A 26,494-nucleotide genomic window follows, 5' to 3' on the forward strand; every position below is an offset into this window, starting at 1 on the left:
GACCCCAGTTCTCCTCTGAATCATTGGCAAACTTCAGACGGGCCTGTACATGTGCTTTCTGGAGCAGGGGGACCTTGCGGGCGCTGCAGGATTTCAGTTCTTCACGGCGTAGTGTTACCAATTGTTTTCTTGGTGACTATGGTCCCAGCTGCCTTGAGATCATTGACAAGATCCTCCCATGTAGTTCTGGGCTGATTCTTCACCGTCTCATGATCACTGAAACTCCACGAGGTGAGATCTTGCATGGAGCCCCAGTCTGAGGGAGATTGACAGTTATTTTGTGTTTCTTCCATTTGTGAATAAAATCGCACCAACTGTTGTCACCTTCTCACCAAGCTGCTTGGAGATGGTCTTGTAGCCCATTCCAGCCTTGAGTAGGTCTACAATCTTGTCCCAGACATCCTTGGACAGCTCTTTGCTCTTGGCCGTGGTGGAGAGTTGGGAATCTGACTGATTGATTGCTTCTGTGGACAGGTTTCTTTTATACAGGTAACAAACCGAGACTCCCTTTAAGAGAGTGCTCCTAATCTCAGCTCCTTACCTGTATAAAAGACACATGGGAGCCAGAAATCTTGCTGATTGATAGGGGGATCAAATACTTATTTCATTCATTAAAATGCTAATCAATTTATAACTTTTTGGAAATTAAACTTTTTCTGGATTTCATTTAAAGCAGTGTTTGTGAGTGTAGTGCTGCTTATTGTACAGCCGTTAGTGGGCATTTTCATTCAGACCAATGCAAAAATCAAGTTTTCCCCGGTCTGCACGCGGGACAAGTGGGCGGGCAATATGCTAATGTTTCATGTTGACGTCATGAAACGGCTTGGCATTTGTTTTAAAAACGGCTTGTTTCAATGATTCAGAGTCGACTCTTTCTTTTGAGAGATGATATTTGTATACACAGTTCACTTTCAGATTTAAAACTTTGCAGGATGTTTTCATTCACTTAGAGCTGTGTTACACACTGCATGAAAAGTAATTTTCAAAAATCCATAAGAGGGGCACTTTAACATAAGTATGCGTGTTCATTAGCAGGTGGTAACAGCACTGGTATTATCAGTAGCATGGAATTGATCTCGTTGTGCAAGAACAGTTTGATCAATTTTACATCAAACTGCAGGCAGTGTCAGGTTTTCCTGTGTACAGACGATTGTTTGCACTGACAAATACTCTCACACTCAGTGCTCTGGACGAGAACAGCATGGCTTCAACAAGAATCAAACTGCAACACTGTAAGCATGCAAGTAAACAACAGAACAGCTCACTCCCACACTAGGAGAAAGCAGCTCTCACGAGCCCGAGCCAGCCACAACGAAACTGGATAGTAGGAATTCACCATCTTTACTTTGAATGAGAAAGTCGGTGGTGGCCAACCCTTGCCTCTCGGATAACAGCTATCCCACAGTACCATGAGGCAGGAACAAAGAGGCATTGTGGGACATGCAGGTGGGATGTGGAAGAGCCAGCGGCTGGGAATCCATTTCAGCCCTGCACGTAAGCCTAGACTGCAGGCCTGTAGCTGTGCACACCCTTTCTCATGGGCTGCCGCGCTCTCAGCGCTCGGGTTACCCTGAACACAATGAGCACATCTCTGCTGGAGGGGCCGGACACTCAGACGCTAAAGAACGACTCCAAATACTCACTCAACTAACCAGCGCTCGGCACAGGAACTAAACCAGAAATTAGAAACAAAGAACCAGCCACAAACTAACCTTTCCAGTAAACACACAATGCAGAAATAACTGGTAAACAATGAGAGCAGGAGTGTTGTGAAATGCTGAAAGCTTTTCTCATCACACAACATACAGCAAACCCTTCGTTCAGATTCCAGCTCTGCACAGTCTGGACATTCAACATCATCAGGTGCATCTAAGGATGCTTTATTTAAACAGCATTCAATGGTTTCTCAACATGCGTTCTTAAGAGATCTTGCGTCTATAGAGATATGAAAATCACGATTATAGTGACCCAAGTTATCACGTATTATCACGGTATTGTTAAAATGTGATGGAAATGCTCAAAAAGTACTGACACATAAATTGTTTAAAATCAACAAACAGTAAATAAAATTACTTTTTGTTTGCATAAACACGAAAACAATAACATTACCAATGCTGTCCGGATTTTAAATGACAACATGACTGACAACAGTTTATCTAATAGCATATGGGTCAGTGACAAAAAGAAAAATCTTTTAAAAACTTGTTTTAAAAGCATGCATCAGGTATTTTAAAATGTACACAGCGTGTTAATATTGATTTTATGTAGTTAAAAATTAAATTTTTTACAAAAGTTAAGACAATGTACATGAAAATGTCAAATGGTGTAACTGCCAAAGAATGAGAAATATTAAATATTTTATCCGCCTAGATGGCATGTAAGCTTTCTCATAGAAATAAATACTTAATTTTAAAATATCACACGAAAATAGATTTCATTAGAGTTATCTCTAAATGTAAATTTTAATGCGTGTTTTCAATATTTGGCAGGACATATGATGAAAACAAATTATTTTCTAAATAATCTGACAAATGATGTAAAAAATGTTATGTAAAAAAACATATTATTGTACTAAACTAGATGATTACATTGTATTCCACATTAATTTTCCTGTATATAATTATATTTTTATGAAAAATACTGGTTACGCCAATTGACACAAACCAGTTACACCACCTGACCATGTTGCTTCTACAGCCAAAGGCCATTGTTTGTTGAAGAAGTTGACACTGAAAATCAAGCATGACTGTCAACAAGTTCAGCTGAAGTGTTTTTTTGAAGTGTGTTCAGTGCTAAAAAAAATCTGGCAACATGAAATTATCATAGTGATGAACAGTGAACTCATGTCTCATATTGTAATTTTTAATTTTCATATTGTAATTTCATATTGTATTGTGGCATCTATTGGGGGAAAAGGGGCTCTTATATCATATTAATTATAAAAAATGTCAGAAATATAATGAATTTTATTTTACAGATGTAAATTGTAATCTTTGGTTAACATTTTTAAAAATCACAGAATTTGTTCAAATGTACTCACCCACTTCCTTCTGCTACATTATTAAATCATTTATGTATATTACATTATACTATAGATTGCTTAAAGGGATAGTTCACCCAAAAATTTAAATTTCCCCATGACCCACTTTTAAGCCACCCTAGGTGTACAGTATATGACTTTCTTCTTTCAAATGAATACAATTGGAGTGAAATTAAAAGTAAATGGGTGATATTCAGTAGTCCAATAAACTGCATCCATCCATCATAAAAAAGTGCTCCAGACAGCTCCAGGGTGTTAATAAAGGCCTCCTGAAGCGAATCAATGCGCTTTTGAAGAAAAATATCCATATTTAAAACTTTATAAACTGTAATAGCTTCTGCTATCTATCACACTTGCGTTCACGAGAGATGATGTAGGACGTAGAGTAAGCATTAGTGAAAATATGCTAGTCTCACCAGAACCAAGTTTTGTTTACAGCAAAGGAAAACCAATCTCCTCTTGACTTATATTGAAATCCTTTGATATTTTTCTTTACAAACCCTCATTTTGTACTTCTAATTCGTGACCAGTGCTTTGTTTTGCTCTCTCTATGATTCCATGTTCGTCACTTCTCACCAGAGCTTATGCTACGTCTACGTTCTACGTCATCCGCTGGAACGCCACTCTCGTGAACGCGTGTACGGCAGTTAGTAGAAGCCAGAAATTATGGTTTATAAAGTCTTAAATATGGAGATTTTTCTTCAAAAGCGCATTGATTCGCTTCATGAGGCCTTTATTAACCCCTGGAGCCGTCTGGAGCACTTTTTTTATGATGGATAAATGCAGTTTATTGGACTTCTATTGGACTATTGAATATCACCCATTCACTGCTATTATAATTCTTGGAAGAGCCAGGACATTTTTTTTGTATAATGCTGATTGGATTCATCGGAAAGATGAAAGTCATATGCACCTTGGATGGCTTGAAGGTGAGTAAATTTTAAAATGTTAAGTGAATGGAATAGAAATATGCATTAAAGCTAGCCCAAACATTTCAAAAACACCAATGTTGTGCAACAATTATTTTATCCTAGACTTACAGAGCTTTAATAATAAAGTTGCAACTAAAGAACCACATAAAAAATAAATAACATTTAACACTTGAAAATAGTTTAAAATAGTAGGTTAGTTTATATTACATCTTTAATCAGCATCATAAACTAGTGATATTTGACTAAATTGGCCCCTAACAGAAAGGCTTGTATTAGGAGTCAAATGGTGTAACCGGTTACACCACTTGACATTTCAATTTAAAATCTAATTTGACAGGCATTATCATGGACACCGATGTACGTAAATGGCCTTGGTGGGAATATTTCAAATGTTACAAATTTTCATAATAATGAAGAATTATCAATGTATTTCTGAGGTCATACCATATGACATGTATACCTAACAATACCTGACCATACCCTAAATATGTCAAATTAATCTCACATTTTAAAGAGAGTTACTAACCTTTGCATGCAGCAGTTAGCATCACCAGAGGACCTTCTCTGTGATATAATTTCCTGTCACATGATCTTCTTGCAAAATATTAACAAAATGGCTCCTTGAATGGTGGTTACACCACCTTGACAAGGAATTTGTCTTGACTCCCCTAATTCCCCAAATTAATTATATTCAGAACAATGGTGCTGCATTTACTTTTATTTAATATTAAATAGTACTAATGTATGGTTATGCCAAACTAGCTGATCTGGTGTTTTATTGAGAATTTCACCTTTTTTTAAACAAGGTTTTTATGGTTACACCACATTGACATTTTTGCAATAATCCCCCAAATATTCTCAAAATTAATTAATACCAGAAATGTTAGACTTGGTCCACAAAAAAAAAAAAAATGTATGCAATTAAGTTGCATAATTATTTTGAAATTTTAACCCTTTTAAATTTAATTAAACCATATGGACACAAATATGAAATGTACGAAACATAAGAAATGTTCAAATAAAGCTTTAAAAAAAGTTTCATAAAATGGCAAAGCTCACATTTCAGCCTTTAAATAAACAAAAGGGTTAAATCAAAATCATAATTGATTAATAAATGATTATATGTAGGGTACAACAGGGCTAAAGGCACCCCGGGGGTAAAAGGCACCTTTGATATTATTTTCATCTACACCACTAGACGGCACAAAAACATGGCTTAGCACTTTACAAAAACATTCGCTTTTCAAGATACATGTGTATATTTATCTGATCTTTGACGCGATCTCGCGCAGCAGTGCAAAGTTGATTCTGTGCTTACTTGATCTAATATATTATTCTTTATGATTTTCAGTTGTGTTTAATATAATTAAAGCAACAGGTTTTAAATAACGAAACAATATGTAAAAGTATGGTATTTGGGGTAAAAAGCGCCCCTGCTGTCGGGGCTAAAGGCGCACAGTAATTAACATGATAATTAATACATCGCTGACTTTTCCATTTGTTGACACGGTTAGATTCAGAAGGTAAATATCATATATTATGTCGGGTGTCCATATCAGAGATAATCACCATGTTTAGAATGAAACCATCATATTTAAAAACATGATATTAATCATATCATATAATAAAATATTATTTGTTGTTACTACTGTAAACATATATTCAATTATTATTGGATCTCCTTCAATACTTTCAGAGCCTTTACTTATTAAAATAATTTTGTTTCTGTATTTTTATATTAACATTTTTTCAAAATAAGCAGAAAATACTACAAACTTTGCTAAAGTGATTGTTTTGAACAAGTATTAACTTAGACATTATTTTAGTTAGAATGCTCTTAATTCAAATAATAAAAGAAAAAATATATTTTTTTTAAATCACACAAGCAAGAGTGTTTTCCTGAATATCAGAAGCAATCGCAAATGCGCTGTTCATTTTATACAACAGTGCAGAGCAACACTGCGGTGTTTCGATCGTGAATTAATCTATTTTTTTGGAATAAATCAAGTGAGCCAATGATTCAATGATTCATTCATAAAGATCTTGCTTCATTTATAATTGAATCAGCCGTTTTAAACGAATCCTTTGATCTGAATGATTCAATTAGTCAGTAATTAAAACAGATTTGCTGCCACCTACTGGTGGTTTTATTGTCATATTTATCCTAAACAGCTAAGGTACCGGGGTATTGACAAAATTCCCCCCATTTCAGGCCCCATAAGAAAACTCATAATTCATTTAATACATCTCAATTTTATGGTAAATAAAATGTGTGTAAATTTTTGTAATTTTATGTAAAGTTAGCTATGGGACCCTCGGCCTCACCAATAAACTACTTGACCACACCATCTGCCCTAAAAAATTTTTTTTACAGTTCGACCGCTGGTCACACCACTCCAAACATAGACAGGCAGCGAGAGGGAATACAAACGGGCATTTTTGGTCACATGGTCTGCCATTGCTCGCTGGCGCCACACGCTGGGCCGGCTGCAGGAAGCCTTGGAAAATACATGTTTGTTCGTTGGCCATTTCTGAAACCACACACCACTGTCCTGCCAACAGCTACAAAAAACAACTTTAAGGAACTGGGACAGGCATGAAGTATTCGTGTCTACTGCTTCAGTGAAGTAAATCAGGTTTCCTTGCCTTTATGCATGACGGGGGCGTGACAGAGAGCAAACTTTGTCACGCTCGTCCACCAGGTTCCGGCTGTAATGTGAACAAGCACGTGAAACAAGCTGCTAGCTGCCGCTGACATGAGCCTTACCACAATATCACCACACTCAGTTACAGTCGAACTAGGTCACACTGTAAAACTAGGGCTTACTGTACACCTGAGAGTCTTTCAGGAGAGAAAAGCCCCACGGGGTGGGGGGTCACAATATTAATGATCGTCCATCATGTTATTTTTTCACACACACACCATCTAGGAAACGTATCATACTTATCTGATTTGGTCATTTTGCACCAAAATGAAAATTCTTGTCTAAAGACAACTACTTAGTTTTGTTATTATACATTATAAATAGCTAAATTAAAATGCAGTGTCATCAGTTAGCCTTAGAGAACAGAAACTAAAGTAACATTTTACGAAAACAATTGTTCTTGTGTTTCATGAATGAGACCCAATGATCTCGAGATAAATCTCAAACTGACTTCTGGCTAATGCAAGCAGATCTGTACTGTACAACAACACAGTGCTTAAGAATACACAAAGGACAAAAGGCTCATTATCCACTTAGAAAGGAATGCTGGTTATTTAGTTACAGAAGCTTCTCTGCTTCTACCAGACAGGTCATACACAGCTGTACACACAAGTCTCTCAAGAAACTCATTTCACATGCACAGTTTTCCCCCATATGAAAAACACTCACTCAATGTTAAAATAATTTGTTCACATTTTCAGCAAAATTTACGATATTTCTGTCAGCTGAAGAATATCTGTATATTAGACTTGTGTAGTATTTTTCTACTAATCAATTATGTATTAGAATAATAATGCTATTACTAATGATACTAATCAATTGAATATTTTCCTACTGTGCATTATTCACATTTCTGCATGTGAAAGACGCTTTTATCCAATGCAACTTCAATATTTCTTCCAACTTATGAGAAAGGAGCCCATTTTTTTGGCATTGCTAATGCCATGCTGTTGTCCGGCTGAAGTTAATGCTGCATGACCCACGCTGTTCGAAGCATGAGTGCACTTCATTAGTATGTATTTTCACACGAACGGGTTTCTGTGTCAAGTGTTTTTCACAAAGTGCTTATGCTGTTCAGTGCCATTCAGAGATTTTTTACAGATGCAACATTTACTACTCAAATTGTACTATGATACTGTATGTAAAATTGAACATTTTAGATAATAGCCTGACCTGATATTATATAAATGTTTGAGATATGCAAATATTTTTATATAATAAATAATGCTATTTATAGGATTGATGAATCAAGTGCTCCCTTAAAGTCAGAGTTGACATTTCACCAGAAAAAAATACAAAAATTCACCTAATGGGTATGATTTTCTTTACTACAGACTATGATTTTCAATCCATTTGAAAGTTATCCAACATATTTTGAGCTGATTTTAGAACACGCATCATAGCATTTAACTTGCCTAAAAACACAACTCACCTCGCGCTGCAATCTGTAAAAGCCGTACCGGGCGCTTCAACCCACCCAAGACCGCATCCAAACGCTCTTGCCTCATTATTTTGCAGCTCAGCACACAGAGTGGCAACAACTACTGCCGTCAGTTCCTGTACATCCATGTTTGTTTCCATCGGTCATGCATCTCCTAGCAACATTGTGCATTTTTCTTTGTGAGTTTGTTGCATTTGTGAGTCACTTGGATTTTCTGGCCTTATAAGTGGAACCGTCCAAAATGATAATAAACCCAAAACATGAAAACACGGCCAAGTCAAAGCCCAGATCTAGTATTTCAATCCAAATGAAACATTGGGAAACTATGCAAGAAACCCCTCTAAAATCACAAAATTTAAACGAATTAAGCAGTCAACATTTTTCTTAGACAAAGTAAGAAACAATAAGAAGCACCTGCAAAAAAACCCCAGCTGCAACTGTACTTTAGTTTTGTGTAAATGCATGTGTTGTCAAAGCAGGCATGCATTGGAACTCTGTATCCCAGAATGAACCTCATTAAGTTGGTTGAAAGATTGTCCAGAGCTATAAGATCTAGAATGTAATGTTTATTTTTAGGTTAACATTTGTCTTCTTTTGATTTGTGCATCTTCAGTGATATGGCAACAAAAACAGTAGGGCTGCATGACTAATTAATAAGTATTCATAATGAAAACAGCAGCCAACGATTAGTCGGGTCCATGAACTGAGCCATCAGTTACATCAGTGTCGATTACATTTCACTCTCAGAAAAAAGAAAGAAAAAAAGGGTACAAACGCCATCACTGGGGTGGTACCTTTTCAAACAGCATGGACTTTAGGTACTAATATGTACATTTAAGGTATGCACCCTTTAGGGGTAAATAAAGGTGCACCTTTTGAATGGGTATCATCCAGCTATTGTGCTTTTTTCTGAGAGTGTACCATTCAAAAGTATGAGGTCAGTATATTTTTTTTATGTTTTTGAAAAAGGAAGTCTCTCATGCTCACCATTTTTAATCAAAAATACAGTAAGACACAGTGTAATACAGTAATTTTACAGTAAATTTTGTCTTTTAATATAATGCAAAATGTAATTTATTCCTGTGATACAAAGCTTCTGCACTGCCACAAGTTGACAATTAATGTGCTGTGCATAATATCTTTTGTGGAAACAGTGATTTTTTTCCTCCAGATTTTTTGATGGATAGAAAGTTCAATATAATGTTAAAAAAGATTATTAATATCTTTGTCACTTTTGCTCAGTTTGATGAATTTTTCTGAATAAAAGTATTAATTTAAAATCTGAACTGACCCCAAACATTTGAAATGGCAGTCAGATAATATTTTGAAGAAAATAAAAAGGTGAAATGAAATAAAATGACAAATACTCTTGTTATCATCAATAAAATCGCATAATTAACTTTTTAAAGAATTGAAAAAACTTAGGGAAAAAAAAAAACAAAGATGCAATGAATACATGTATAAAAACAATAGTGAGTGAATATAGGAGTAGGTTTATGCACTATAAGGGTGAAAGAGACAGAAACCATCTTTGTGTGTGTGTGTTAAATACGGGCTGGAACAAACAAACCCTGTCCGACTTGGCAAGGGAACACAAGGAAAAAACTAGGACACACATCGCCATACGTGCATGTCACGGTATCACAATATCATAACTGTACTGCGAGCGAAACTGCAGAAGAGTGTCCCAGCATATCCACAATAGACAGGGCTTAGGGTTTCAGCTCTAGGTACAGTGAGTTTGTGCTTACTGTAGGATCACAGGCGTCAATAATCAAGCAATATGAACACACGTGTTGGAGATGACCTTCATTAGGACTAGTCTTTACAGGAATGTGAATGTGTGTGTTCCTTATAGAGAATTTTACCAGCTGGTCTGGTCAGCGCTCTAGCAGCACTAGTCCATGTCAAAATGATCGAGATGACCACTCAAATCAAAGAACTTCTGAAAAACTACAACTGCTTAAGTTTTAATTAAATTTTAATAATCAAAAAGCATGGCAATTTAAGTAAACCATTCAAAAGTAATCCAGAAAAATGAAAACATGGAATTTAGGGGGAAAAAAACTAGAATTTTTGTTTTTTTCAAAGTGCTGTTAAACTGTATAGGTTTCATGATTTCAATTGATTAGATATGCTTTTGAATGCTAACATGTAATTTAAAATTTAATCAAGAAAAATCTAAAAGAAAAAAAAAATAAACCAAAAAAAAAAAAAAAAAAATGGAAAAACTGAATTTGGAAGAATATAAATCGGATTTTTGAAGAATGAAAACTGATTTCACATGGCTCTATACTTAGTTTGTGGTTTTGTTTTTCCTGATTATTTAGTCAAGTCAATACAGTCCTGTTACTTTAATTTAATTTAATGTTTTATATAATGCACAGCATAGCCTATACATTCACTTATTTGCATGTGTTTTTGTAGCCTTCAATTTGCACACTGCTTTGGCATGAAACTGGAATGCAGAGAAATTCCTCCCAGAGGACCGCTTCACTCTACCCTACCGGAGCAGCAGGACTCCCACCGTCTCTCAGCAGGACTGGCCGACTAACCTCGCTCCCACACACTGCTGAAGCTACAACAACACACCACAACATCCGCGCTTTCGCTGTGTTCCTGACAGCTCTCTGAGGGTGCAAAAAAATCTAAATTGAGAAAATCGCCTTTAAAGTTGTCCGAACTAAGTCCTTAGCAATGCATATTACTAATCAAAAATGAAGTTTTGATATATTTACGGTAGGAAATTTACTAAATATCTTCATGGAACATGATCTTTACTTAATATTCTAATGATTTTTGGCATAAAAGAAAAATGGATAATTTTGACCCATACAGTTGGCTATTGCTACAAATATACCCCAGCGACTTAAGACTGGTTTTGTTAGGGTTGGGTACCGAAACCTGGTACCAATATGGCACCAGTATCTATGTAACCGGTATGTACTAGAACTGAATCAGAACGCAGATTTCGGTGCGATGCCGGAGCGATCGATCGAAACAAATACCCTTGCTTCTCCGAAACGAACGTAAGCCGCATCATCACTGGCACCGCACATGAAAAATTATTTTCCAACTGAGAAAATGTGAACTCAAGTCGGAAAGCTCTAATAATACACGTCCAACAAATCTTTGCAGTAACGCGAGTGTGCTGTTTTCACATTCCGACTAACTCTGGAAATGAGAGCATCTGAGGAGCGCGTGAATGCAGAAATCACACTTGCTCTGACGGCAGCAGGTGGCCTTCCATTAACTAGCTAAGCTAAAAATGCTTAAATTAAAATGCATAAAGCTAAAATTCTCTTGTATTCACATTTTTTTAAACCTGTTGTCCAACAAGAGAGAACATTATAACCTTTCTATTCCACAACACTAGTCAAATGCGTTTTGCGATCTGATGTAGCTTGTCGTCACAGAATGAGGCAGAAAATATGTTCCATAGGCTACCAATACATCGATTAGCAATGGATTATAAATATACTTAATTATGAAAATACCAGAGATAGCTTGAATAGCACAGATAAACTATACATTGTCGTAGTCGAGTGTTTATTGTATTGGTTTTATCATTCAAAACGTTTATTTCTTCTGTTTATTCAGTAACAGCGATAGCGATGCCTTCGTCCATATTGGGGATTTCCTGGAGCTTCATGATTTCTGCTACATCTGTGACTGGATATGTGGATTTTCAGTATGAAAGAACCAGACATCATGTGTTTAGTGCTAATGGCCAATGCAATCATTAATTGGTCATTTTTATTTCTTTTTTATTATTAATTATAAGTATCGATTTCGCACCGGTATCGAAAAAAACCAAACGATACCCAACCCTAGATTTTGTGCTCCAGGGTAGCAAATATTAAAAGTTGTCATGGGACATTTGAACATTTCACGGGACATTTGACCATTTGAGTAGAGATTCATAACATTTGAGAGCAGTGGCACCAGATTTGGTAGAATTATTAATAACATTAATGAATAATATTACACGTCTCTTGAAATATATTTGACAGTAGCTTGAATTGACAGTAGCAGCTGGGATGCAGATATACATTTATTCTCATTAACATTTGTTAAACACTTTTAATAAGGTAAAATGTAAACATTCTGACTGAGTTTCAACTTTTATTAAAATTAACCATTGGTCTTCCATAATATCATACATTTGTAGATCATAACCGCAGGTAAAACCACACTACCAAGGTAAAAATTAACTATATGGTTTCTAGTTCAGTTAACTATGATTTTTTGAAGAAAAATAGTAACGTTAACACATTAATCATAAACACAAATGCACAAAACGTGCTGTTGCCAAAAAAAAAAAGGTAATTAAATTCCATTAATCCTTTACTACATTAATAATATAATAAAATTTTAAATGAATATCCCCACATTTCTGCCACAATACCATGGAAACAATCTAGAGTTAGCCGAGTAAATACATGGTCAATTCTCCTGTGTTCGGTCTTAGTTTGTTGAGAATATCAGCATTGCTTCGTCTGACATTAAAATAATTTAAAATCACCAAAACAGTGGTGGTGTGTGTTGGAGAACTCAAACGCTCGTTACTGGATCACAGTTAGGGATGTAACGATTACCGGTTTGACGATAAATCATGATAAAATTCCCCGCGGTTAGTATTACCGTTTCATATTTTAATTATCATTAAAACCGTATTCGATTACCGTGATTTGAAGAACTCGCGATAAATAAATACTGCCCGGCATAAAGCAGAGTTTTCGGTAACAGTGTCACGTGCACACGGCAGCACAGTAGTTTCGTTCAGAGTGAAAATAGGGCGGAAAAGCTGGGAGGTTTTAAAAGAGTGCTAAGGGAATTATACAAATGAATATATCAATGAATTAATCATATAAATGTACCTCTGAAGGATCTGACTGTCTTCGGAAACAATTCGATGGCATTTTGTTTTCATCTTAGCTCCATGTAATACCTAAAGGAAGTGTTCGCGGAGTTCACAGGAATCAGCTGTAATTCAGCTTTTCCGTATAAAGCGCCACCTGCTGCCAGAGAGTGGATTTACAGACACTTATTTACATTCAGTCTGTGTGCAGTTTCTGTCTGGCCAAAAAATTGACCAAATTTGCATGACCTGCTGTAAATTTTAACCGGTTGATGAAAAACAAACTTATGTACATTTAAACAATTCAGATATGCTATATAGAATTATTTATGGAGCAGATAAAATACATATAATCATTTATTAATTATCATTTTAATTTAACCCTTTTCTTTAAAGGCTGAAATGTGTGGTCTACCTTTATGTTAAACTTTTTCAAAGCTTTATTTGAACATTTACATTATTTATTTGAACATGCTATTAAACTGGTGTCAGTCAAATTGTCATTTAAAATCCAGACCTCACTGGTAATGTTATTGTTTTAGTGATTATGCAAACAAAAAGTCATTTTATTTGCTGTTTGTTGATTTTTAAGTATGAAACTTGGTGAAGTGATTTATGTATCGGTACTTTTTGAACATCTCCAGCACATTTTAACAATACCGTGATAATACTGATAACCGTGATAATTTTGGTCACTATAATCGTGATTAGAAATTTTCATACCGTTACATCCCTAATCACAGTGCTGTTTAATAATGGGCACGTGATCGAGAGCCACTGCAGTTCAAATGAGCAACGCGGTTTTTGTTCCACTTTTGGCCTGTTTGTAATTTAATGTTTCTCATAAGCAAATGGCAGCACTTATCACTTAAGTCCAATTGGTAGCAGCACCAGCGCGACCTCTAACAAAATGTAGTCACAGCCTAGAGCCCCGATACTGCTGACAAAAACATACAGACTGACTGCTCAAGCCCCACGAGACATTCAACTCACAAATAGCATCAGCTTCATTTGAAACAGATATTTTAAGAAATATCCAGACATGTTTGCTCACAGAGAGAAATTCTGGCTTGAATTGTTTTTTTTTGTCATATCAGCTAATGGTATTGCTCAAATCAATGAATCAAAATAAATCAAATCACATATTTAGACTAAATCCCATTCACTGATCACATGATGACCTACATCCTCACATGAACACCAGCTCGAACACAAAACATGTTAAACATTTACTCCATCCTCAGAATGAACTCTCTGGGTCAGTTTTAACTCAGATAAAAAGTAACTTTACAGTCAACATCTTTGTTAATATATGATGTCAATGGTGCTGACAAAGCACAGGTTTCTTGAAAAGATATTAATGGCATATGAATAAAGTCTATATTTACCTCCCCTGCATACTCCAGAGCTCTTTCACACTGCTGGAGTGATTAAACGCTTTCTAGGTCACACAGAGTCAAAACATTATTTCATGTCTCATGACATTCTGTTCATTTTTAGGATTGCAGGGAAAAGCGTCTAAAAAAAAAAAAAAGTCTAAAGTTTGTGTAATTTCTAAATTTCTTTTAGGATAGACTAGACCAATAACAAAGTAAACAGTAAACAAATGACTTGTTTGTGTAATAAACCAAAATTTAAAAAATAAAAAAACGACAATTAAAAAGGAATATCTACTTGGGTGTTTTCAAAAGGATGTTACATCAGAAAAATAGACTGATATTTTTGTACAAAGAAAGAAAGGAAAATTGTTATCGATAATTAGGATGTTATCTTCTGCAAACTGATGTTCATTCACTGTCACCTAATACATATGCTTTATTGTTATGGCAAATACAAATCTTTTACTTGCTGAAGGATATTACTGTGAGAAACTATTTTGAGCAGAAAATAATGAGTTTAAGTGAGACACAATGGCAAAATCTCTCAGCCACCAGCGTGGCATAGCTGCTATCCATGTTACATCCAGTTTGTCTTTGTTTTCCTCAGTGGGAGAAACCAATGACCCACAGTTCAATTTCTGATTTGAAATAAAGTTAAGTTCATCTAAATCCATGCTACCACAACAACAGACTGGTCACTGGTTCAATAACAGCACAGCAGTCAGGTTATAGAGACCAGTAGCAGTTGTTCTTCCAACAAAACAAAAAGTGTAATCTGGGAAATTGCATGCAACATTTGGGAATGTATTTTTACCTTCTTTTTTAACCCTGAATTAAAAAATCGTTTTGCAATCATTTTTGAAATTATTGCTGAACACGCGCTCTGCTTTAAAGCACCACTGTAACTGCCTTCAAAGAAGATGAATGCAGAGAAGAGTCAGTGACAAATCTAATGACCAGTTCTCGTTTAAGCGCTTATTTCTAGCACTGACTGAACCCTGCTCACCCTGACTCTCAGAAAGCAGCCGAGGGACAGGAACAGACAGCTCTCCTAGTATTTTCAGCTGACGGTGAGATGGCTACGGGGCATGAAAGTACAGCGCAGACACTGGTGATGAAGGAGTGACATGTAGTATCCTCAGCTCTGAAGTGAGCTGACCATGACACAATGTTACAATATTAATATGTCTTGTTTTTAATTTAGTAATTCTAACTTCACTGAAAAAAAAAAAAAAAAAGTGTAATTTTAAATGTAAAATACTGTAAAACCGCTACAGAAAAAAAAAAAAAAAAAAAAAAAAACTGTATAGAGTTCCCATACTATATACAGGGACAAAAAAAAAACAGTAAAAGTTTAAAAATTTACTTTTTTTCTATGAATGTGTTGACAGTTTTTCTGTATTTCTTTTTTTTTTTTACTAAATTATTCTGGCACCCACAGCTGACCAAATCTTTCCCCTCCAAACTGTGCAGCCCGAACAACAATGCAGATACATTGCGGGAAATAGCTAAATATGATGTTTTTTGTAATTATTTATAACATTTCATTTATGTTGCAACAATGAATTTCATATTAATTCATCATATACGACCCAATTTTTATAAATGTTGAATAGTAGACTTAGCAGTAAACTTTTCTTGCAAGGTTCATTTGAAGTTAAATCAGCTTAACTAACATCTTAATAATTCTCACTAAAAACATATCCAAGCACATTTGAGCTTTTGAATATCTGTATCGTTTTTTGGTCCAATTATGAAACTTTTGTACTATTTACAGGTTAAACCATCTGGGTTTTATTATATTCAAGTCATGCATGTCTATTTATATAGAAGACACATAAAGGGCTATATTTCCCGGAGTAACCTCACATGCACTTCCAGTGAGGGAGTGTGGGGAGTGTCCAAATGTAACAGGCCAAATCACGAGTAACTTTTTGACCCCGGTTGTGGGGGTGGAGGTCAGGTTACATTGGCAGTCCATGTAGGAGTAACGAGGTTACTAGCTCACGGTGCTGGAAAGGATAGCAAAGACCAACTACCAGCACAGTCCATCTCCATTAAAAGAGTTAATGACAGCATCCAGAGAAACCAACAAATACTGAAGTAGGAGGAAAAAATAAAAGGGTAGACAAACAAGGGTAGAGACTCAGGAAAAAGGCTGATGGAGATTAAACCCAACCTCAAAAGAACAGAGTAAAACAAAAGACAACGGCAGAACAATATCCCAGGACAGCTGCCCAGATGGACGCTGGGAGGAGGCCATGCTAACGTCCAACAGACTGAACTTTACTTTAGCTAAAGGGAGGCACGAGAGGCCAGAGGGATTGCGAGGTGGTCAAGGGACACTTGGCCATTTTCTATTTTGGCCCCAGAGCTGGGATCCTCCTCATTATGACAACAGCGCTGGCGTTTCACAATGCTTCTCTTTGTGTCGCCTCCTAAGCCCATGGATTCCGTGCCTGTCCGCAGCGCCAATCAACTGACAGTCACTCCCAATTTTCAGGCCAAATCAAGTTTCCCGCTGACGGTCCCCGGAGGCCAACGAGACGCTGGGAAAATCGATGGCCCTTTCCCATGCCGTTACAACACACAGTATGTCAACAGCCCTCATTGGACGTGGTGGAGAGGACCGTGTACAATCAACACGCTCCAAACGAGGAAGCCAGAGACTGTTGCATTCAGACCTGGCATATGATGGCCTAAAATTGTCATGTTGCGGTTAATTGTTCATGCTTTTATCACTGTATGTGGTATTATCACAATATTGAAATTTAGTTCCAAAAAAAAACAACTGTTGTCACAGTATGACAGCTTTTTCTTATAACAAAGATAACTGAACGTTTAAATGCAACAGAGCAATACACAAAAAACGAATAAAGTAAAACATTTCCCACAGATTAAAGTGCAAAAGAATTATAAAGATCAATAGGTAACACTTTACAATAAGATCTCATTAGTTAACATTAGTTAATGCATTAACATGAACAATGAGCAATATCTACATTTGCTACAAAAGTTATTAATATTTGTTTAAAAAACAACAACTGTTAGTTCATGTTAGCTTGAGATCATTACAGAACACCATTGCAATTTTTCATTTTAATGTGTTATTAAATATTGAAATTACCCAAGATTAATGAATGTTTAGACGAATTTTTCATGTTATCTAATGAATTAACTATTGGAGACTTGAAGTAAAGTTTCTCAGAACAAAAAAAAAAAAAAAAAAGAGTTTGAAAATAAATAGCCTATTAAGTCTAAATATTTAAGTACATTGAACACCATAGCGAATACACAAATCTGAATGGCTATTTAAGTCATTTGAATAAATTTGAGAAACAGAAAGTTGCACAGCTGTTTTGTTTACAGGGGTTTCCAGGGGAAAAGGCTGCATTTTTGCTGCTGTTCAGCGCCATCTGCTGTCAGAGAGTGAATGTGCATTTTCATTCAGTGAGTCTCCTTCACATGTTCTGCCATGCGCTTTCTCACATCAGAGTGCACACGCGCCTTTGACTCAGCATACAGCGGTTGTGCATTGTAACCTATCAATGCGAAAAGTATTCTAAAAATGCATTGAATAATTTGTAATAAATCATTCACGGCAATTTGAAGTTCCCACAATAACAATATTGTGCATATTCATTACCGTGATATAATCACATTACTGACTCGGACAAATGTCCAAAACCTCTGAATATGAACAGAGAGTGACTGAACATGGTTTAAGACATTTCCTTTGTTTACAGAGCGCGTTTGCTCATACCGTGGGTGAGTTTGAGGGCATCTCGGTCGAGGCCTGCCACATGACCTGTTGTTTTAACCAGTAATCTGGGCCTTATTAGTCATGCTCCCATGTGTTTACTTTTCACATGTAATCTCCAGCTTGCCTCGTCCTGCTGTTAACTAAACAAAACCTGAGAGGAGGGGGACCCCGTGCCTGTGGACAGGGCCTAATGGGTATGGAAATATCCGGGCCTTTGTGTCCGGCGTCCAGGCGTGATCATTCAGCTAACCCTGGGCTTTAAACACGCAGTTCCTGGTGGCTATGGAGAGGCCTCCGCTCATTAGACAAAACATGCTAAAACACTCCACAGAGACAATACAAGCCACAAAGACACAGCACTACATTACTGTGTTGGAAATGGCATAATGTCAAAATTTGTCTTTGGAATGCAGAGGAAAAAGTTTGAACTTCTGAAGTAATGACACTATGTCATCAACAGTATTTACACTTCATGCGTCTTTTGCAATCAAACTGCTATTAGACTTATTTTGCACATTTCATTCACACAAAACGGATTTAAAACCAATCTTCAATTTCTGCGCTGTAATAATACAGGGCACTTGGATTATGAGTCATTTTATATGATAACAATAAGTCACGATATAGTTATTTTTGCATTGATGTTTTTATGATAAAGTTTTAGATACCATCAAATTTTCATAATTCTTGTCACCACTGTTAATTTCACAGAAAAACTTAAGCTCACTGAAGATAAGTAACTAATTAAAGGCAACTGGACAAAAAAAATAAAACAAATACAATAAATAAATGCTACATAGGTTACATTGCATAAATTAATCAAATACACTGCATAGTTTTCACTCTGTAAATAAAATTTCTCATCTTTCTCCTCTGTATGATTTAAAGTCCCCATGAAATATGAATATGTTAGCCTCAAGTTTATCTATAAGCTAGTGTACTCCAAAACAATGACAAAGATATAAGCATTCAAAACTTACAGTCTCTAACTACCGCTAAAATGGATCAACAATTTTGATGACATCACCCTGCACCTCAGCTTCTCGTCAAACTTTCTGTCCAATCAAATGCTCTCTAGAATCCGAAGCGTCCCGCCTCCTGCACTATAAATAGACGCTGAGGCTCAAATCGGTCACTAGATCACAGAATTATTTTCTGTACGGCGAATGGCACGTAGTGCACTAGGGACATGATTCAGACAGTGAAAATATTAGGGGTGTCGAAATTAATCGTTTCTACAGTGCATCAAGATGTATTCGGTATCGGTTCAGTAATAGACCGTAACCGATTATAACGTATCGACGCTTCTCTAACCTCATTTGTCACATACATGCTTTGTTGTGGTAGCATACAACGGCGGAGGGAGGTGAGACGTGAGTGCGAGTAATTAAAAATGCTCCTCAAAAGCCGACATCTGGGCACATTTCGGCTTTTATGAACAACCTGGTAAGCACCACCTGGAGAAGACGCACAAATAAAATATGCATGCGGTATTACCACTAACTTGAGAAACCACGTCAGCCGTTTTCACCCTGAGCTGTTAACACCTGTCAGTGCCAAGTATTTAGTATTTACTTTTGTGTATTTGTTCTAAATGCTCCTGTTGTCTTCTGAGTCCAGACTTAGTTTTGTTTGATACATTCAAGCAGCGTGTTTTCTTTGAGCAGGTAAAATTAAAGGCTCAGTTCATATAGCTGACTGCTTGTATTTACTGACAAAATTGTGTCATTGCTGTTTCACACAGTCTGGTCCGGTCCATAGACCCGATAGCACAGAGCGGATCGTATGCGTGAATCAGCATAGACCACAAAATGTATTTATGTATGTATGACCCGTTTGAATTCTACACTGAATGGGCGATACGGCAAAAAATTTCAATCTCGATTTTTTCAGAACGTTTGACCAATTCTCAGTTTTTACGATTTTTAACTAATCAACTTGAAAATGTAACTACATCATGATTTTTTTATTAACCCTCTAGTTAAAGAAAATTCTATTCCAAGTGCAGCACACATGGATGTCAACAAAATATAAATGTTAAACATTTTAAAGGGATAGTACACCCAAAAGCGAAAATTCTGTCATTAATTACTCAACCCTCATGTCGTTCCAAACCAGTAAGACTGCCGTTCATCTTCAGAACACAAATTAAGATATTTTTGATGAAATCTGAGAGCTTTCTGACCCTCCATAGACAGCAAGGATATTACCACGATCAAGGTCCTCAAGTTAAAAGAAGCTCAATCCCATCTTCTTGCATGTTTTTCCTATTCCACTGCCACATCACATCTTTGCCAACACAAAAGCACATTGTTTATGAACGGTGCCAAGCGATATGAGCGCGTCACTCGTGAGCGGTTAGTCACGTGCGCAGACATGCGGTTGGATCGGTCTTTTCTCTTTACTGTTATCATTGGCATATTGTCAAAGTGTCTAATTCTAACGTTTGGTAATATTTCTATTCAAAATCGCGATTCCTCGATTTCTAAAAAATAAAAATTATGGCAAAACATTTCATTCATCGATAAAATCGCCCAGCCCTAACTGAATGCTATATTTTAAATTTACATTTACATTTAGCAGATGCTTTTATCCAAAGGGCCTTACAAATGAGAACATTATTTTATTTATTTATTTTAAAAAATAAATCAGACCAAAACGAATAGAAAACATTTTATAGCGATATGGATGAGATTGCGGCTGTCACACAATGTCAAATGTGGCTTTACCAAGCTCAACGGCTCTGGGCCAAACTGTGATATAAAAGAAACGCTATTCCCATATTTAAAAAGGGGGCGGGACTCCTTGATATGTCCAGCCATGTCTTCCTGTTTCAGTTGAAATTATGTCAATGCATTGAATAACGCTGGTGTGTTTCAAAGCACTTCGGTGGACCTTTAAAAACACCGCTGCAGGTTCTGTGTATTGTAATTAATTGTGAGGAATAATCTTTTTTTTTTTTGTGCAAAACGTTGCAGAAACGTACCTCTGTTCTGTACCTTTTATATTGATATATAAAAAGTTTCCTCAAACAGAGCAACAAGTGTCACATTTCACACTCAGACACCCCTCACTCCCTCAGCGAGCGTTTAGGACGCCACATACACCGTAGATCTTTATTTTAGGCTGCCGCGGACTCCCACGAGAGGCTATATTTGTCACAATAAAGCTCCAGAGGACCTCACGAGTCTTTGGGAGTCTTCTTACAAGCATGAGCTCGTCGAGAGGACACTTCCAACAGGAAGAATGCCAGGCAAGAGCGCGTTTGAGAGCAAACGTTTGAGGAGCGCCAGCTCAGCACTGAAGTCATTCTGGCCCCAGATGTTGGTCTGTAGCTAATTTGAGGGCGGCCCTGGAAAGGTCAGTTTTAGAGATCTGACAGACCACCATTAACAGAGACAGGCCAATGAATCACATGCTCTTTATAGGACACGAACGAAACATTAGATACTTCACAAAACCAAAACGCGCTGCATAATCACACAATGTATTTTACCTGCTAAGAAAACTACTTGGCGTGAACATTCAACGTTTCTCAAAATCAACCATTTGTTCATAATAAAGGGTTTTAATTTATCTCAAGAGCTGATAAATATTCAAGATGCAATAGCTTCAATCTATTTTTGAAACAAACTGGGGACCAGCAACTGTTTGGTTACCCACATTCTTCAAAATATCTTCTTTTGTGTTCAGCACAAGAATAAAAATGAATACATTCTTCAAAATAATTTTTATGTTTAACAGAAGAAAGAAACTTCAGGTTTAACACAACTTGACAGTGAGTAGATGATAACAATTTCCATTTATGGGTGAACTATTCCTTCAAATGTTAATAAGATAAAACACAAAGAGAAAAATAACTCCCAGCTCCTGACTGAAGAACTTTAATACAGTTGCTAAAGTTCACCAAATGCTATCAATAACAGTATCGATAAGTACCGGTATCGATATCGGTATCAATAAACTATAAACGATACCCATCCCTAGGTGGTTTATTTTCCAATGTATTTTTTTTTTTAAATACAGCCGTTAGATTCAGTTGCCAAATCAAGCCCAAAACACACGGCACAATTTTATCAATCTTATAAGATCATTGCCTGCCACACTGTGTGACATGGATCTAATAAACTACGGCATGTGTGCAGACTGTATGACGATGACACCTATTCACTCGTATGCTACGACGCACGTTACTATAAAAGTAAAAAACGTCATCAGCATTCGCTAGTGCTAAACAAAAAGAGCATGAGAAATCACTTTAGCAGTTGTATTTTTTGTGTGTGCTGAAAACAAGTGGAAGCGGCAAAAGAGCTTGAGGTAAGCAGCTTTATGTTTTAGCGCCATGTCGCGCTGATTTCATGTCGCATTTTTATTGGTTGGTCAGTAAACGTGGATCGTACCAGCAAACACACTGTGCGATGATGATCATGTTGTCTCGTAGGCTATCTTTGGTCGCCTTTTTAACCTCTCTCATCGTACAACACAGAAAACTTTTTGTTTGTTGAACTTGTGTATAAATACAATATCACACAATTGTCCAGCATTCTTTTCACTGCAATTTCTCAAAAACAGCCCAAGCCATTGCTAGTTCTAACATGCCTTTTTTTGAATTAGTAATGGAGGACTGGACACATCTTAAATAGCAAGAGTAGATCTTGGATCCAAGGTGTAAGAAAGTAGTTCCACACACAAGAGGATCTTTGGGATGCACCTTATCTTTCCTTGCTGATTTACAACTCTGTTAAAGTGTCAAGACATTTCACCATATACTAGCCAACAAACAAACATACACACTACTGAGCAAAAGTTTGAGGTCAGTAAAATTTGCTCATTTTTTAAAAGTTTCTAATTTTCAACATTTATTTGATCCAAAATACACTAAAACAGTGAAATATTTAAAATTAACCAAGAAATATTTATCACAGTTTAGATCTGTTTCCTACTGTAATGTATGTAATTTATTCCTGGGATGTAAATCTGAATTTTAGACATCATTACTCAAGTTTTCAGTGTCACATGATTCTTCAGAAACTTCACCAGCTGATTTGGTGCTCAAGAAAAATCAAAGTTGAAACACTGTTTTTTAGGATTCTTTGAATAGAAAGAAGAAAAAAAAACGCCTTTATTTGAAACGGTCACTTTTAATCAATTTAATGTGTCCTTGTGGAATAAAAGTATTCATTTCTTTTACAAAACACAGCCTTTATGTAAAGAAACTTCCTTGATCTTGACCCACAAGTTCAACAAACCATTAAATCTGACACTCTTGTTTGACTAAATCAATGGCCGGTTACATTTTCTTTTCTAGAGGTAGTATCTTCTCCAGCACTGGACCAGCCATCTATGCTTAATGAGAGTGTTCAAAGCCCTGCCACATCCGCTGGAAACGCAAACAAATTAATTACGATTCTGTGGGCTGGGAACACCCAATGCAAGCACACCAACTGTGTCAAGCAGACCCCAGCACGGACACACCGGACAGCGCTGGAAAACCAGATCTGCAGAGAAATATTAAGCCATTCAGCCCGCATTCACAAATCCAATATTTCTGCCTAAAAAAAACAAGGTTTTTGGAAATCACCTAGACTTGGAAGAAAGTTGGCTGTAACAGATGTAAACAAAAATCACAAGGGCCTATTTACAGTTTTCACTTCATGCATTTCCTCTGATCCAACTTGTTAAAACCCTTCCATTTACACTTCACCACATAAACGTGTTTCTGCAAAACAAATATAAATCCGATCTTCAATTCCCACGCTATTTGCAAATTCAACAGAGTGGAAATCCAGATGCATTTGCATGCATGCATCTCAAACTATCTCCTGAAGTCGTTTGTACGATCAGACTGCACTCTCTCTCAAACGTGTTTTGAAATGCCATCCAGTCAAAGAAAATGCATGAAGTGGCCAAGCATAAAATAGACCCAAAGTTCAACAGCTGTCAAGCTATTATTAAACTTTGTATAATATGGACCCCAATGTCACTTTTTTCCATGTTTCAACACATTCACCTGCCTCACTGAGACTACATGTCAGCTCATCAGGACTGTTTCACCTGTAACAGTGACTCCAGCACACATGAACACACAATGACTGATGCTCCTGTTCTCACCTGAGGGGTTGAATAAGCTCAGTGACGTAAAACATGGTTTGGAGTCACTGTGAATCCCTATATGGTTCAGAAACACCCAAGAGAGAGACAATAAAACTGGAAAAACAAGCAGGCTAATTAAAGGTAACATCATGTGACCATACTGTTTAACACTTTTGCTATATACACACACACATTTCAATATCAATATCTCAAATTTGAAAATGTCATGCACTAGTTATTTATATAGTAAACAATGAAACAGGAAATTACAAGTATTAAACCAGTGCTGTCAAATGATTAATCGTGATTAACTGCATCCAAAATAAAAGTTTTTGTTTACATTATGTGTGTGTGATGGGTATATTTATTATGTATATCAATACACACACATACATATATATTTTGAAAATATTTACATGGATAAATATTTATATATATCCAGCGGTATTCAATGCGATATATATAGTAAATATATAAATGTAACATCTCTTAAATGTATACATGCATGTGTACGCATTATTTATAGATACATAATGAATATACGCAGTACACACACATATATATTATGTAAACAAAAACATTTATTTTGGATGTAATCATTTGACAGCACAATCTCTCGTAAGAATTGTGTGCTCAGAGGATACTCTCAAGGATTATCCTGGAAAACAGAGCTCACAAAGGCATGCAGTTTTTTCTCCAGCAGTTTCTTTAGGTTTCTGCTTCCATTCATCTCTCATTATCTTTACAGTCTCAAAGCCTGCAGCTCATATTGCAGCAAATCCTGCTGAAAACAGCTGCCATTCAACCCGCAGACGCTCAGCTTTCTCACATGATGATATTCACACATCCTCCTCATAACTGAACATGAGACTCGGGCTCCAACAACACAGTCCAATATGAACTGAACATATGCAACATTAGAAACACACACGTGACCCTGCACCACAAAACCAGTCATAATTAATATATAATAAATCATCTTTCCATTGATGCATGGTTTGGACAATATTTGGCTGAGATACAACTATTTGAAAAGCTGGAATCTGAGGGTGCACAAAAAAAATTAATAATAATATATATATATATATATATATATAAATATTGAGAAAATCGCCTTTAAAGTTGTCTAGAAGTGCATATTACTAATCAAAAATTAAGTTTTGATATATTTACATTTAAAATATCTTCATGGAACATGATATTTACTTAATATCCTGATGATTTTTGGCATAAATGAAAAATGTATAATTTTGACCCATACAGTGTATTGTTGTTATTGCTATAAATATATCAGTGCTGCTTCAGACTGGTTCAGTGCTGCAGGGACACACGTCACAGATCACAGGAGAACGACCAACAACAGCCATAGAAAAATATGTAAAAATACAAGTGGAAAAATATACTATCACATGTTCGTTTGTCAGTTAACGTACTATTTTAAACCAAGTTGTGAGCGTTAAATTAAAAAAATTATAATTGTAAACTTTTAAAGCTTGCGCTTTTAAACAGTTCTTTCCGAAGAAACCGTTTTGCATCATAACTGTCTCTTCCAGTAACATTATATTACATTTCCTCACACTAATCTTTCACACATATAAGTTACAAATCAAGTTTAGTTATATCTCTAATGTGCAAATGCATCTTACGACAGAAACACGCTTGAAGAAGAGTTTGGGGGTTATTTGTACCTGTTGTGTGAAGCGGTCATGTCCACAGCTCCATGTTCAGCGCTGGGACTCTTTAAAGAGCTTCTCATCCATTCCTGAGCACTATTACACGGATGATCGCTGGTTTCTGTGCGAGCGGCGGCTCTGCTGCAGTAAGGCGGTCTGGATCGAGCCGGTGTTACGGTTTAACTGGTTTCCTTGTTATCTGGTGACCAGCTTCCTGCTTCAGGTCCTTCGCTCCAGATGTGATGGGACGACCGCAGCAGATTCGCCGATTCTGAGAGCACAAACTGACGTGATATTAAGCTGTCTAATAACACTTGCTCATTACACGATTTTGGTATTCTTGTAATGATTACAAATTAATGATATGATCGCCCGTAGCGGCTGAATTACGGAACAAAAAATAAATGTCTGTTTGGCATGGGTTTCGAACACATCCCAAAAACAGCTGCACTGGGAGACAACAGTAATGAACGCCTGAGAAATATATATATATATATATATATGTACTGTCTATTTACACTACGTGCAAATAGCCCATCTTATTTACACTAACTCCGCCCACTAACGTATGATTGGGTTAGTCAACAATAAAGAAATAAGTTAATTC

At 36.4% G+C, this 26,494-nt stretch overlaps 1 protein-coding gene across 1 annotated transcript in view; it reads right to left on the minus strand.

Moving 5' to 3' along the window:
- Positions 1–26,122, minus strand: part of LOC306865772 (mitogen-activated protein kinase kinase kinase 1-like) — a 59,582-nt gene extending 33,460 nt beyond the window's left edge. Inside the window, exon 1 of the mRNA XM_079410570.1 lies at positions 25,903–26,122. Within this exon, the coding sequence (XP_079266696.1) occupies positions 25,903–25,970 (68 nt within the window). The 5' untranslated portion in view covers positions 25,971–26,122. The remainder of the gene's footprint in view (positions 1–25,902) is intronic.
- Between the last annotated feature and the right edge of the window lie 372 nt (positions 26,123–26,494).

This window comes from Barbus barbus (genome assembly GCF_936440315.1).
Source record: "Barbus barbus genome assembly, chromosome: 47".
In the NCBI taxonomy this organism is placed as follows: domain Eukaryota; kingdom Metazoa; phylum Chordata; class Actinopteri; order Cypriniformes; family Cyprinidae; genus Barbus; species Barbus barbus.